The sequence below is a fragment of the Taudactylus pleione genome, unplaced genomic scaffold (assembly GCF_031769625.1).
Source record: "Taudactylus pleione unplaced genomic scaffold, aTauple2 ptg000016l, whole genome shotgun sequence".
Taxonomy (NCBI): Eukaryota; Metazoa; Chordata; class Amphibia; order Anura; family Myobatrachidae; genus Taudactylus; species Taudactylus pleione.
The window spans coordinates 26790655-26805016 of NW_028284418.1; the positions used below are offsets into that span (position 1 = coordinate 26790655).

Below are 14362 nucleotides of genomic sequence, written 5' to 3' on the forward strand. Positions count from 1 at the left end.
CATAGCTGTGGGTTACCACCCACAGCTTATGCGAACGTCCATGCTGATGGTCGCGATGGTCAAGACCATCGCGACCATTGGGCTTGCGACGAGACCCTGCGGTAGGGTCTCGCTGCCGCAAGCCCTGGAGTGATTTTGGCTCTATCAGAGCCAAAATCACTCCCACTGACATCACTAGTGATGTCAGTGGGACCGGACCCAGACGGTAGGCGTTCCCATTCGAACGCCTCCGTCTGGCAGCCACGCCCCCGGCACGCCCACCAAAGGGGGCGTGCTGTCAATCACCATCGACAGCACGCCCCCTTTGGTGCGAGACCCGGAGCAACAGCTTGGCTGTCGCTATGCGGGTCTCGCGCATGCGCACGACGGAGCTCCCTCCGTCGTGCGCATGCGCATTTGGGTACCATCGGCCCACTTGCGAGCGTCCTGCGCTCGCGAGCGGGTCTAAATGAGACCCTCTGTCCCTGCCAATTCCCTCCTCAGTCTTCTCACTTCTCACTGTATTTTTCACAAAAAAATAGTGAGAAAGTGTTCGAGCATTCACCGCCAACCCCCTGCGATTGCCCCCTTTCTGCTGCAGCCCCCCGCTCACTTACACTTACCTCGGTGATTGGTGCTCTGGTGATGTTCCCTGTGGCTTTGCTCAGCTGGTCTCCTGTCTCCTGCACTGTGACCCCAGTCAGCTGCTCTATGCAGCAGCTGACTGGGGTCACAGTGCAGGAGCTGTGAGACCAGCTAACCGGAGCCCCAGAGGACATCACCGGAGCACCAATCACCGGACCACCGATCATCGGTCCCTGGATTTTGGTAAGTGGGGTGTTTTTAACTTTTTTTTTTTCTTTTGCAGTGATCAGCTTGTGATCTATTTAGACCACAAAGCTGATCACTGGAGCCCGGCTCCCAGCTCTGCTCTGCCTGTCAGAGCAGGGCAGGAGTCAGGGAACAGGGGTAAAGCCCTGATAACGACATCTCCAGGATATTATCACAGGGCTTTCCCTGGTATTTTTTAACAATATATTTTTAGTAAATCTCAGGCAGATCTAATTTCCATTACAAGTATGGGAAATGCGATCTGCATACTAAAAATATGCAAATTAAAGGGCATAGAGTAGTTTTTTATGAAAATTATTCTGATTGCCATTTAATCAAAATATGTGATACTAAAATAATGTAAAATGGGTGTGAAAACACCTTTTCCCATTTTTTTTTAGTAAAAATAATTTTGATAAATAGGGCCCATTGTAATTTACTGAGTTACAGTGAGTACTGTGCGTATGCCTATGTTTGTGGTAGGGGCTTTAGCCACCTTTGTGTTTAGTTAGAGCCCAGACGGGTTAAGATTTTGTTTTATGTTTTCCTTTTATTGCACAATAAACTAGCTTTAGCTCATTATACGGAAACCCTGGACTGGTGTGCTGCTTTCTTGGCTGCTGTGTATTTAGCTCTTTCATTTATTAAGACACATTTGTTTTATTTAAACAGTTTTATACACAGATTCCATTTTTGTATTGTTGCATATCAATAAAATATGTGTGTAACCCTTTTAGTCAGTTTTCACTGTGCATCTTACTTGGAGTATATTTAATTCTAATAAAGGTACGTACTATATAGCCACAAGAGATTTGGTTAATGAGCCTGATTTGGAGTCGCACGCAAGTCCAGAAGCGTACACTTTTAGCAAACTACACATGCACAAGAAGTATTCACAAATTGTGCATGTGCGCCTCCATACATGCACTCCTTCACGGAGGATACATAAGCAGGTACGGGGCCACCATCAGGGGAGGCTGTCTGGACTGGAGTCCTGATCCCGGACTCTCCGGGGACCGCACACTACTACCCCCTGCCACTGCACAGTAAAAGTAAGGTTGTGACTGGCCCAATCCAGTGCTGCCCTCCCTCTCCGCCTACCTACGCCGCAGATGGACGTTCGGGGGCCCTACCCATTAGCCCGAGTAGCGTCCCACTACTGTCCCCTTGAAACCGGGGGCCCGCTCCTACTAGCACGCTCCGGCTGCCCACTATTAACCCAGAAGCTTGCTCCCGGCCCGATACTATTTAGCTGTGGGGGGCCTGCCAGCTGTCTGCAGCCGCACGCTGCACACATATGCAGGACTGGCCTGGAGTATAGGCAAACGGCCGCCATTTGCATCTTCTGCCATTGCCTGGAGAAGCTCAGCACTGCTGCAGCACTAGTGTAGGGGCTTGGCCTGGCTGCCTGATGACTCAATTAATTAATTAAGCCAGTGATCCGAGGAGTCTGAAGTAAGAGGGAAACGATGAGTCATCAGTAAGCTCCGCCCCCACCCCAGTCAGTGTGGTGTTCAGCTTCTCCAAGGACCCCGGCAGACAGCGTCAGGCATGACAGCAGCATGCAGAGCAGACTCAGGGGAGCCACCTGCCAGGGAGCAGGACTCTGGGAAGCTGCAGAAGAATGAAGATGGTTCTGGACTACATTCCCTTTCTGGCCAGCGTTATAGGTAAGTGTTGCCCAGTGGGAGGCACAGTGTGGGAAGAGGGGGCACAGTGTGGATAATATGAGGGAAGGGGGGCACAATGTGGGGGAGATGAGGGACGGCGGAGCACAGTGTGGGTGGGATGAGGGAACGGCACAGTGTGGGTGCGATGAGGGAAGGGGTGCACACCTCCTACATACACAGCAAAAAAGAGTTGTTTTCCTGCGATACATGGAACAGATGTGTCTCGGCAGGGCATGGGAGTGTCGAGAACGTGTAGCCCAACTTCCACGCTTGTTTGATGCACTTATTTTATACAGATCTTTTGCACCCAGCATTTGTAAAAAAGAAAAAAATACATTTAAGTATTTACATTGAATTTTGATTGTTTATGCATTTAAGGTCCAACAATGTCTGACTATGCATCAATCATATAAAAACCAGTTACTGTCATGTCAGCGTAATGGGAATGTATAATCAACAATCATGCACCGTAGGCACTTAATCACAGTTTCTAGCTTAGAAAAACATTGTGTGACCTTGTTTATATAGCACTTTATATAAACTGGCTCCTTTTTAAAGCACACTTTCTGCTATAGCACAGGCTAAACTTTTGTATCAGGAGCAGGGACATATTTATCAAGAATTTTATTTAGTGGGAAATCATCTTTGATAACTAGAGCTTCCACATGTGCCCAATTACCACACATGTACATTGAGAAAGCAGAGCCTTAACCTGGAAGCAAAGTGATGGCAAATCTTTATGTGTGTACCCAGCCTTGGAGTCTGTGACCTTGTTGTAACAGATTGAAATATACACCACAACAAATAATTTCTTATTGCCACAGGATGTGGCGATTATATGCTAATTCGGGGGTGAGGCGCCCATAATACATAGACCCCACAGCCGAGTGAATAAGCTATTCAGCAGAGATGTTCTCATACCTCCGTGTTCTGGTTCTAATTCATCACCATGTTTTGGTTTTGGCAAAACCACCCTCAAGTGTTTTGGTTTGGATTCGGTTTTGGATTCCATAAAAATTAATGAAAATCCATTAAATATCGATAAAAACATATATTTTTTTAAATCGATAAACAGCTATTTTGGACCTGTTTACATGCAATACAAAACCCAAGCTCAGTTTTTAAATCCGAGTTCTGAACTGACTGCACAACCGAACCGTGAGTGGTTTCAACTCGGAACCCCAAAGTAATTCCGAACTAGGACTCGATTCGACACGGAATCCCTAAGTTTGAGTGTGCTTGTATTTCAGGGAAACCGAACCATACATCTCTACAATTCAGTAGAGATGTGCGCCGACCCTCGTGTTTTGGATCTCCCCTGGTTTTGGATCTGAATCTGGTTTTGGATTTTTTTCCTTAGTGTTTTGTTTTTGTGTTTTGGTTTTGGATCTGGATTTTTTTCTTAAAAAATAAAAAAAACAGCTAAAATCACATAAAATTTGACTTTTTTTGTTCCTACAGTATTAATAACCTCAATAACATTTATTTCCACTAGTTTTCAGTCAATTTTGGTTACCTCACAGCTCACAATATTGATTTTTTTCATCTAGTTAAAGGGCCAAAAGGTTGCATCCAGCTTGGCTCAAAACTGATTGATATAATTATTAATAGAGTTGAGGACTTTGCAAAGATGATGGTTGGGATACCCTTGAGGATTGAAGGCATGGGCCTTCATAGAGGACAAGGATATTGACAGCCTTGCATTATAATGATGACTGCTGGCAGCAGCTACAACATGTGCTTCTTGGCCCTGCTCTCCTGTCATGTGACAGCCCTCCATATTTTCTGTGGTCTTGAAGCAGTGTCACAAGCAACAATAGTGTAGTCAAGGTGCGGTTTTTTTTTTTGACTATATATTTTTTTATTTATTTTTTTAGTCTAGAACTTGGGCGCAGATAGACACAGCACCAGCCCAGATGTATCTGCAGTTCTGCACCAGCCCAGATGGACACAGCAGACATGAAAAACACCAGCCCAGGACATAACAGACAGCACAGACAGCCCAGATGGATCAGCAACAGCCCAGATGGACACAGCAGACAGCACAGTGACAGCTGTCACAGCACCAGCCCAGAATGGATCAGCACCTCTCCCAGCCCTACACTACCCACCTCCCTGTTCAGTCTCCACAGCCGGAGTGAAATGGCGTCCGTCACTTGGTCCCTTATATACTACATTGATCATAGAGACGAAAGCTCGCGAACCGCGAGAGTTCGTCTATATGGTTTTGCCTTAATTTGAGAGATCCGAGTAAGGCGGGAACAACCGAGCCGGCTTGGATCTGCTAAATTCGGGTGGGTTCGGATCTCTGGAAACCGAACCCGCTCATCTCTACTATTCAGTAATAAGTGACTTATATAAGCCACAGCATGGAGGAAATTGTAATATGTGTAAGACTTCAGAGGCTTACTGTGTGATATGTATGTTATGCACACCTACAGTAGATGGAACTAGAATACGCTTCTTCTATTACAACTGAAACCACTATCTGACAAATCTAAATCCAGTATCCAGCAGATGCCTGTCTGGTTTATTATATTCACATAAATCATACTTTCCTACTGAGAGGATGTCACTATTACATTGCTATTTACTATATACAGCCCAAAGTGTCCATTACAGTAAATATATAGGGGAAGTTTGCTTATTTTTCTGGTATATATGCAGGGCCGGCCCGAGCCTAATTTTTTTGGTAAGCGGATATAGATTTCTGCGCCCCCTGTTGAAATAATCCAGATTTTCCGGCGCGAGAAAAGGGATACTTAATTGAACAGCCTTTCCCCGCGCAGCGGGATTTTTGACGGTGATTAGTCACGGGGGAAACCCTGCGGCTAATTGAATACCCCCCATAGGGCTACCCATAAAGAAATAAAAAAAAAACACATTAGCCCCCACGTGAAAATAATTATGTTTCTATGCTCACAAAAGAAAAACAGGCCCCACATGAAAGTAATTAAACACATACATAGGCCCCCACATGAATACCAGTGGGTGACAGGGAGAGGGTGACGATAGGGAGAGGTTGAAAGTGACAGCAATTGGTAACAGGGAGAGGGTGACAGAAATGGATGACAGGGAGAGAATGACGACAGGCAGATGGTAACAGCAGTGGATGACAGGGAGAGGGTGACAGGGAGAGGGTGGGCACATCGCTCACATGACACATGTATGTCATTACACATGCAACACAGCACCAGGCAGCAGCACAAGGTGAGCTCTCAGCGTGGCTCTGACACTGGCATCTAATACCCGACATACAAAAATAGTAGGGGTGTGCACCGGCCACTTTTCGTGTTTTGTGTTTTGGTTTTGGATCTGGATCTTTCTTCGTGTTTTGGATCTGGATTGGTTTTGCCAAAACCACCCTTCCGTGTTTTGGGTTCTGGGTTTTGTGTTTTGGATCTGTATTTTTTTTTAAAAAAGCATAAAAACAGCTAAAATCACAGAATTTATAGGTTTTTCTGCTCCTATGCTATTATTAACCTCAATAACCTTAATTTCCACTCATTTCCAGTCTATTCTGAACACCTCACACCTCACAATAGTGTTTTTATGTCCAAAACGTTGCACCGAGGTAGCTGGATGACTATGCTAAGCGACATGAGTGGGCGGCACAAACACGTGACCCATCTAGGCGTGAAACTGCAGTGGCAGACAGGATGGCAGTTTGAAAAACTAGGCCCCAAACTGTACATAATGCAAAGAAAAAAAAGAAGTGCAAGATGGAATTGTCCTTGGGCCCTCCCACCCACCCTTATGTTGTATAAACAGGACATGCACACTTTAACAAACCAATCATTTCAGCGCCAGGGTCTGCCACACAACTGTGGCTGAAATGATTGGTTCGTTTGGGCCCCCACAAAACAAGCTGGCAATTAATGTGTCCCTGCACAAACTGGCTCTATGGAGGCAAGATGTCATCCTCATCCTCCTCATCCACCGATTCCTCACCCTCTTCAGTGTGTACATCCTCATCCTCACAAAGTATTAACTCGTCCCCACTTGAATCCACCACCACAGGTCCCTCTGTACCTTCTGGAGGCTGGTCTCCCTGGAAGAGCTGATAATTCATTTTGATGAACATCATCTTCTCCACATTCTGTGGAAGCAACCTCCTACGCCTTTCGCTGACAAGGTTCCCGGCTGCACTAAACACTCTTTCGGAGTACACACTGGAGGGGGGGCAACTCAGGTAAAATAGAGCCAGTTTGTACAGGGGCCTCCAAATTGCCTCTTTTTCCTGCCAGTACAGGTATGGACTGTCTGCCATGCCTACTTGGATGCTGTCACCGATGTAATCCTCCACCATTCTGTCAATGGTGACAGTATCATATGCAGTGACAGTAGACATGTCAGAAATTGTTGCCAGGTCCTTCAGTCCGGACCAGATGTCCAAACTTGGTCCTGCCTGCCCTGCATCACCGCCAGCGGGTTGCTTAGGATACCTACGTTTTTTCCTGGCAGCCCAGTTGCAGGAGAAAATGAAGAAGGAGCCGTTGACGTGTCACGTTCCGCTTCAGCTGACAGTGTGTTCACCAGCAGGTCTTTGCACCTCTGCAGGCTTGTGTCGGCCGGAAAGAGAGACACCACATAGGCTTTAAACCTAGGATCGAGCACGGTGGCCAAAACGTAGTGGTCTGATTTCAACAGATTGACCACCCTGGAATCCTGGCAAAGCGAATGAAGGGCTTCATCCACAAGTCCCACATGCCGAGCGGAATCGCTCCGTCTTAGCTCCTCCTTCACTTTCTCCAGCTGCTTCTGCAAAAGCCTGATGAGGGGAATGACCTGACTCAAGCTGGCAGTGTCTGAACTGACTTCACGTGTGGCAAGTTCGAAGGGCTGGAGAACCTTGCACAACACGGAAATCATTCTCCACTGCGCTTGAGTCAGGTGCATACCCCCTCCTTTGCCTATGTCATAGGTGGATGTATAGGCTTGTATGGCCTTTTGCTGCTCCTCCATCCTCTGAAGCATATAGAGGGTTGAGTTCCACCGCGTCACAACCTCTTGCTTCAGGTGATGGCGGGGCAGGTTCAAGAGTGTTTGCTGGCGCTCCAGTCTTCGGCACGCAGTCGCTGAATGGCGAAAGTGGCCAGAAATTTTTCGGGCCACCCAAAGCGTCTCCTGCACGCCCCTGTCGCTTTTCAGAAAATTCTGCACCACCAAGTTTATTGTGTGAGCAAAACATGGGACGTGCTGGAATTTGCCCAGATGTAATGCCCGCACAATATTGGTGGCGTTGTCAGATATCACAAATCCCCAGGAGAGTCTAAGTGGGGTAAGCCACTGGGCGATGATTTCCCTCAGTTTCTCTAAGAGGTTGTCGGCGGTGTGCCTCTTACTGAAACCGGTGATACACAGCGTAGCCTGCCTTGTAACGAGCTGGCATTTCTGAGATGCTGCTACTGGTGACGCTGCTGCTGTTGCTGCGTAAGGTGATACATCTACCCAGTGGGCTGTCACAGTCATATAGTCCTTAGTCTGCCCTGTTCCACTTGTCCACATGTCCGTGGTTAAGTGGACATTGTGTACAACGGCATTTTTCAGGACACTGAGGACACTTTTTCTGACGTTTCTGTACAGTCTCGGTATCGCCTGCCTAGTGAAGTGGAATCTAGACGGGATTTGGAACCGGGGACACACTACCTCCATCAATTGTCTAAATCCCACTGCACTAATGGCGGATACCGGACGCACGTCTAACACCAACATAGCAGTCAAGGCCTCAGTTATACGTTTTGCTTCAGGATGACTGCTGTCGTACTTCATCCTCCTCGCTAAGGACTGTTGGAGGGTCAATTGTTTAGTAAAAGTAGTGGTGTTCCTACTTCCTCTCTGGGATGATGAACGACTCCCAGCAGCAGCAACAGCAGCAGCGGCAGCAGTAGGCGTAGCAATGCAGGATCCTCCAGAGGAATCCCGGATAGGAGAGTCAGTCATGCCAGTGACATGGCCTGCAGGACTACTTCCGATCCTGACTAAGGAAGAAATTGACGAGGAGGGAGTTGACGGTGTGGTTTGCAGGCGCTTGGATACAACAGGACAACGGGATTTAGGTGTCCCTGGACTGCTTACGGTCTTAGCCAAAGTTTCTGAACTTGACAGTAACTTTTTATGAACGCGCTGCAGGTGCCGTATAAGGGAGGATGTTCCTAGGTGGTTGACGTCCCTACCCCTACTTATTTCACCTTTACATATGGTACATATGGCAAGACAGTTGTTGTCCGGATTTGGATAGAAATATTGCCAGACCAAAGAGGTGGAATGTTTGGTCTTCTGCCCAGGCATGACCGTGATGGGCTTTTTCATCCCACGGACAACAACTGTCTCCCCCGGAGCCTGATTTAAACAAACCACATCACCATCAGAATCCTCCTCGCCAACTTCCTCCTCAGCGCCAGCTACACCAGTATCCTCATCCTGTTGTACTTCAACAGTGACATCTTCAATTTGCATATCAGCAAGTGGACTGTGGGTGCTCCTTTCAGCACTTGCAGGGGGCGTGCAAATGGTGGAAAGAGCCACCTCTTCCCGTCCAGTGCTGGGAAGGTCAGGCATCGCAACCACCACCACACTTGGACTCTCCTTGGGGATTTGTGATATCTTCTTAGAAAGCACAGTTCTTCGCTGTGCTTTTGCCAGCTTAACTCTTTTGATTTTTTTAGTGGGAGGAGGGCTTCCATCGTCATGTGAAGCTGAACCACTAGTCATGAACATACTAGGGATCGACCTTAGCCGTTCCTTGCCACTCCGTGTCGTAAATGGCATATTGGCAAGTTTACGTTTCTCTTCAGCTGATTTAAATGTCTTTTTCAAGGTCATTTTCCTGAACTTTGCCATTTGGGATTGTATGTGCCCTCTACTATGACATTGGGCATCGGCCTTGGCAGACGACGTTGATGGCATGTTATCGTCTATGTCATGACTAGTGGCAGCAGCTTCAGCACTAGGAGGAAGTGGTTCTTGATCTTTCTCTATTTTATTTTTATCGGAGAAAGTTTGGTCCTCCATTTATGTTATATCGATTTGATATATACGTGCGGCTAAACACAGAAAATAATTTTTTTTTTGGTTTGGACTGGAGTGTACTTTGTGGGTTACAGCACCCTTTAACGGTCAAGCCAGCCGGCCCTTTACTTATGACACAGGTGCACGCTTGGCACTACTTTGTTGATGCACGTGCGGCTACTGCGCACACAATTCACAAACACAGAAAATATTTTTTTATTTGGTTTGGAGTGTACTTTGGGGGTTACAGCACCCTTTAACGGTCAAGCCAGCCGGCCCTTTACTTATGACACAGGCGCACGCTTGGCACTACTTTGTTGATGCACGTGCGGCTACTGCGCACACATTTCACAAACACAGAAAATATATTATTTTTTTAGCACTTGGGGGGAGCACCCCTGATGGACAGAGCACCCCCTGGACAACACTACAGCACTCCTTTAGGACTGGGACACTGCACAGGACTTTGGAGTGGACACAGCCCCTATGGAGAACTGACTGCACAACACAGTCCAGCCAGCCCCTATGGACTTTGAAGTAGTGGACACAGCCCCTATTAACAACAGCAGCACAGCACAACACAGCCAGCCCCTATGGACTTTGAAGTAGTGGACAACAGCAGCACTACACTACACTACACTACACAGCCCTAACTCCCACCCTCCCTCTTCACTGTCCACAGCCGAGTGAGAAAATGGCGCCGACGTGGGTACCTTATATAGGATCCAAAACCCGCGAGACTCGGAAGGCGGGATGATGACGTTTTGCCTCGATTTCAGATCCGAGTCAGGCGGGAAAAGTCGAGCCTGATTCGGATCGGACTCGGATCGGGGGGGCTCGGGGGGGTTCGGATTTCAGAAATCCGAACCCGCTCACCCCTAAAAAATAGTTTCCCTGTTCTTCCACAGACAGCCCTGCACTTAGTCAGGTGGTACATGGGCTGTCTGTGGGGGGGTGGGACTGGGACAAAATTATAAAAAAAGTTGCCGGCCGACAGACGTGACGGTCCCAAGAGCATATTGGCCCACAGGAAATCTTCCCGGTGGCTTGAACGGCCAATCACCCCCTGCCTAGAGGTAATGATGGGAGGGGACTGCCTCCTCCCCCTTTGTTATTGCCTGTGACTCCACATGGCCCCATGAAAATACCGCAAAGGGGCTCCATAAATAATGTATATTTAAATACATACAGCATAAAAATACTCACATAGCGCTCCCCCCTGACATAGCTCTCCTCCCCTCAAACACACAATGCTCCCCCCTCACTCGGTACTCCCTCCCCCCAGCTTTTCCCCTCAGCTAGGCCCGGCGAGAGGGGGGGACAAAGGGGACACATGTACCAGGCTCCGAGATTGCGAAGGGCCCCGGCTCCACAGGATTCTCAAGAGCCCAGTTCATGTGTCCCCCTAGCTCTGATGTATTCAGCAGGGCAGAGAGACCAAGGAGAGGGAGGCCATCTGCCGGCAGCCTGAAAAAATAAAGTTTTGTTTTGACCCAGAGCAGCGCGCATGATGTTACGCTGCTGGGTCACTCAGAGAAGAGCGGGGTCCGAGCCAACAGGGAACAGGAGTAGGTTGCAGGTGAGTGATGCTTGGGCGGTGGTTGTAGGGGCTAGGGAGACACTGTTCAGGCGGTGGTTGGGGAAGTGGGAGATGAACTGGCAGGCTGGATGGAGATGATAGCATAGGGCTGGAGAGGTGCTGGGGCTGTGAGACACAGGCTGGAGTTGTGAGACACTGACACTGGGGCTGGGAGGCTGGATCTGTGAGACACTGGGGCTGTAAGACTGGTGCAGGGGCTGGGAGGCTGGATCTGTGAGACACTGGGGCTGTGAGACACACAGGCTGGGTGGCCAACCTGCATGTACTGTACTTACTGGAAGGTGATGAGGGGGCCCAAATACATGAGTGGGCCGGGCCCTGAGATTTCTGTTGTTGGCCCTGCCCTCAGCTCATCTGCCCTTAAAACTGCTCTCCCCTCTTACACATACACAGAAATCATTCTGACCCACCCACAGCTCTCCCCTTCCCCACTCAGCTACCCCCTCACACACATACACACACAGCTTTCCTCACTCAGCCACCCCCTCACACACACAGCTTTCCTCACTCACTAAAATTTCCCCCAACACAGCTTTCTTCCCCCTTACTCAGATCCCCCACTTCACACACACAGATCTCCCCTCCTTATTCATACCCATCCCCAAACACACAGCTCCTCCGCTAAACAGTGCTCCCCTCCCTTCACACACACAGATCACCCACCTTACTCAGATCCCCACCCCACCCCCCTCACCTCACTGTAGCAGGGTGCAGAAGATCAGCACTGAAGTGCTGCTGAGCTGAGAAAAGATCAGAGTGCTTCCATACTGGGGGCGTGTTGTGGGTGGAGCCACATGCACCACTCTGCCCGCACCTTCAGGCTTAGCTCAGAATACGCTCTGCTTCCCTAGTCGGATGTCTGTTTTCATGCAGAGCTGACTGCTGTGCATGAAAGCTGTCTGTTGGGACAGGTGGAGGCAGGAACTCGTAGCTCAGTGCTCCTCTGCGGACGGGCCGCTGACCGGCAGGCTGCTTCTCTTATGAGGATGACACGCTTCTGGGGGCGGAGCCATGTGCATCAGACGGCCGTTCTGCCTGACCCTGCCTCTGCCCAACATTCAATATGACAGGTCAGGTGGTGCAACACTGTGGGGAGGGGGGAGGAAGCGGGGACCCGGCCAGGGGGAACGGAATGGTCGGCAAGACACAGTGGCAAGAGCTTCCCTGCAGTATGCGGCTGCCTGTCATACAGCCGGCAGCAGCAACAATTTTATCAGCAGTAGCTGCGGGGAGAGCGCCTCTCCAGTCTGGTGCTTCCCAGCAGTGCTGAGTGGGTTGGCCGGCCCTGACGGCGCCGTTAGAGCTTGGCGCCGTACGCGGCTGCGTACTTCGCGTAACGGGCCGGCCGGCCCTGTATATATGTACATTGCTGCAATAAATAACTTAATCATTTTCAATCAGTAGACTTGATTCACCTTTTTCACGTCACAGTTCTCATGGTTTTAATATTTCGCCATCCTATGGGTGGAGAATTACTTTGTAATGTACACCAATAAAGTTTCAATATTTTATATACCGGCTGATCATACAGAAGTCAGCAGGGAGTGTCAGTGAGTCTGTTTCTGTGACCACCAGGCAGATAAGCTACAAAATCAGTAGGAGAATGTTCAGGGCCACAATCGAAGGTTTAGGAAGTAGCTAAAGGTCAGGTACACAGAAAATGTAATAAGCAATAAAGCGCATGAACAATGATGTAAAAGAATTTAATAGATGGGCCTCATGCTCCAAAGGAGACAGCTAGTATCTGGTATCTCTCTGGAGCTGAGCTCTTCACAAGACTGATAGTCTGATAACATTCTGGTGGCTTATGATGTTTTCTTGGCAAGCTCTGAGGGCCTGAGTCCCAGGTGTTCTGTATTGGCTGCTGCTAGAGGTAGAAGATGCTCCAGAGTAGTAGCAGATAGGAGGTGGTTGATGGTGGTGGAGCATGGTGCCTGCTAGTTCAGCTCTGATGTAAGTGTCCCTGGCCACAGGCTGGCTGCAAGAAAGGCCAGTTAGGATGAGGCAGGCTAGGTGGTTCTGGTCTCCACAGGTGGAATTAGGAGATATTGGGCCCTTTGCGGGCTTTCATGTTGTTGTTTTTATAACAAAGCAGGTGTTATCTGGATAGATGTTCCCAGATGCCTTCAGGTGGTTCAAATGGGCCGATTTGCGGCTGTCCCGGGTGAAGGCCTTATACTCCTAAAAAGAAAGTGTTTTTGGAAGTGAGCTAGACAAACCATTATAGAGATATAGGAAACTATTCACCAGCTAATCTATACTAATAGGTGACACGACCACTAGCTTTTCTTCTCCTCTCCCTCTCAACTCTCTGGGGCCTATTCATCATCACTTATTTTTCACAAAACTATGAGAAAATTAAGTGTCAGGACCATTCATCAAATTCAGAAAAAGCTTTTTTTTGGAACTTGATGGTGTTGCTGAACGCCATCCTGAGATGAATGATGAATGCTAGGACCAGTTTTCACATTCAGAAAGGTTACTGCAGATCAGTGCTATAACAAGGCTCCCGAGCGCCCTGCACCAACCCCAGCCCCTAATCATATGAGGTCGCGCATAGGGCCTACAGAGCCCTGAGTGGCAGCACTGCTCGCACACCCCTATCTACGGCCCTGCTACAGATACTGCTGATCAGTGATGAGTTTATCTTCCAGAGGCTGGATGGTTTTATTACTGGATCTACCTCAGTATTTCCCACATAATCAGAGCTATCTATTATATAACCTTGCCAGATACCGGTCTCCTGCTTCCACAGTGATAGGCACGACGGAGGCATGTGCGTGCTCTACCCCTGCTCTAACTGGCACCGGTGACAGACGACACCAAGAACCAGGACTTCTACACAAATTTCTCACAGAAGTGGAACCGGCTGTGCGTGTGCGGCATAACTGGAGCTGTTTGTACTGAAGTAGCTGGAGCATGTGCTGTAAATGCATATGTGTAGCACACGCACATGACTCATGATGTCATACACATTACATGGTTTGAAAAGTTGATTGGTGTCACTGCGGCTGGGCAGCCGATCACTGGCAACGGATGCAGTCTTGAGACAGTGCTCACAAAACTAATAAAAGATGAGGGGGTTGGAGACAGAGAGGAGAAAATGAAAACCTTGAATTACAACTAATAACGCGCCAATTGACGACTCCAATATACTAGTGCAGAGGTTTCCAAACGCGGTCCTCAAGGCTCCCTACAGTTCAGGTTTTAGAGATATCCATGGTTGAGCACAGGTGAATTATTTAGTACCTCAGCCAATGTGATTTAACCA

General features: G+C 48.5%; 2 protein-coding genes across 3 annotated transcripts in view; one reads left to right on the plus strand and one right to left on the minus strand.

Moving 5' to 3' along the window:
- Positions 1 to 1917: 1917 nt before the first annotated feature.
- LOC148541887 (uncharacterized) overlaps positions 1918 to 14362 on the plus strand; it is a 33068-nt gene continuing 20623 nt past the window's right edge. For both annotated transcript variants that reach the window (XR_015878829.1, XM_088475215.1), the window contains exon 1: positions 1918 to 2480. Coding sequence is in view for 1 of the 2 variants with exons in the window: in XM_088475215.1 (XP_088331341.1) it covers positions 2362 to 2480 (119 nt within the window). In the remaining variant the exon portion in view is untranslated. The remainder of the gene's footprint in view (positions 2481 to 14362) is intronic.
- Positions 12533 to 14362, minus strand: part of LOC148541888 (protein kinase C theta type-like) — a 28451-nt gene continuing 26621 nt past the window's right edge. Inside the window, exon 9 of the mRNA XM_088475228.1 lies at positions 12533 to 13272. The gene's annotated coding sequence lies outside the window, so the exon portion shown is untranslated. The remainder of the gene's footprint in view (positions 13273 to 14362) is intronic.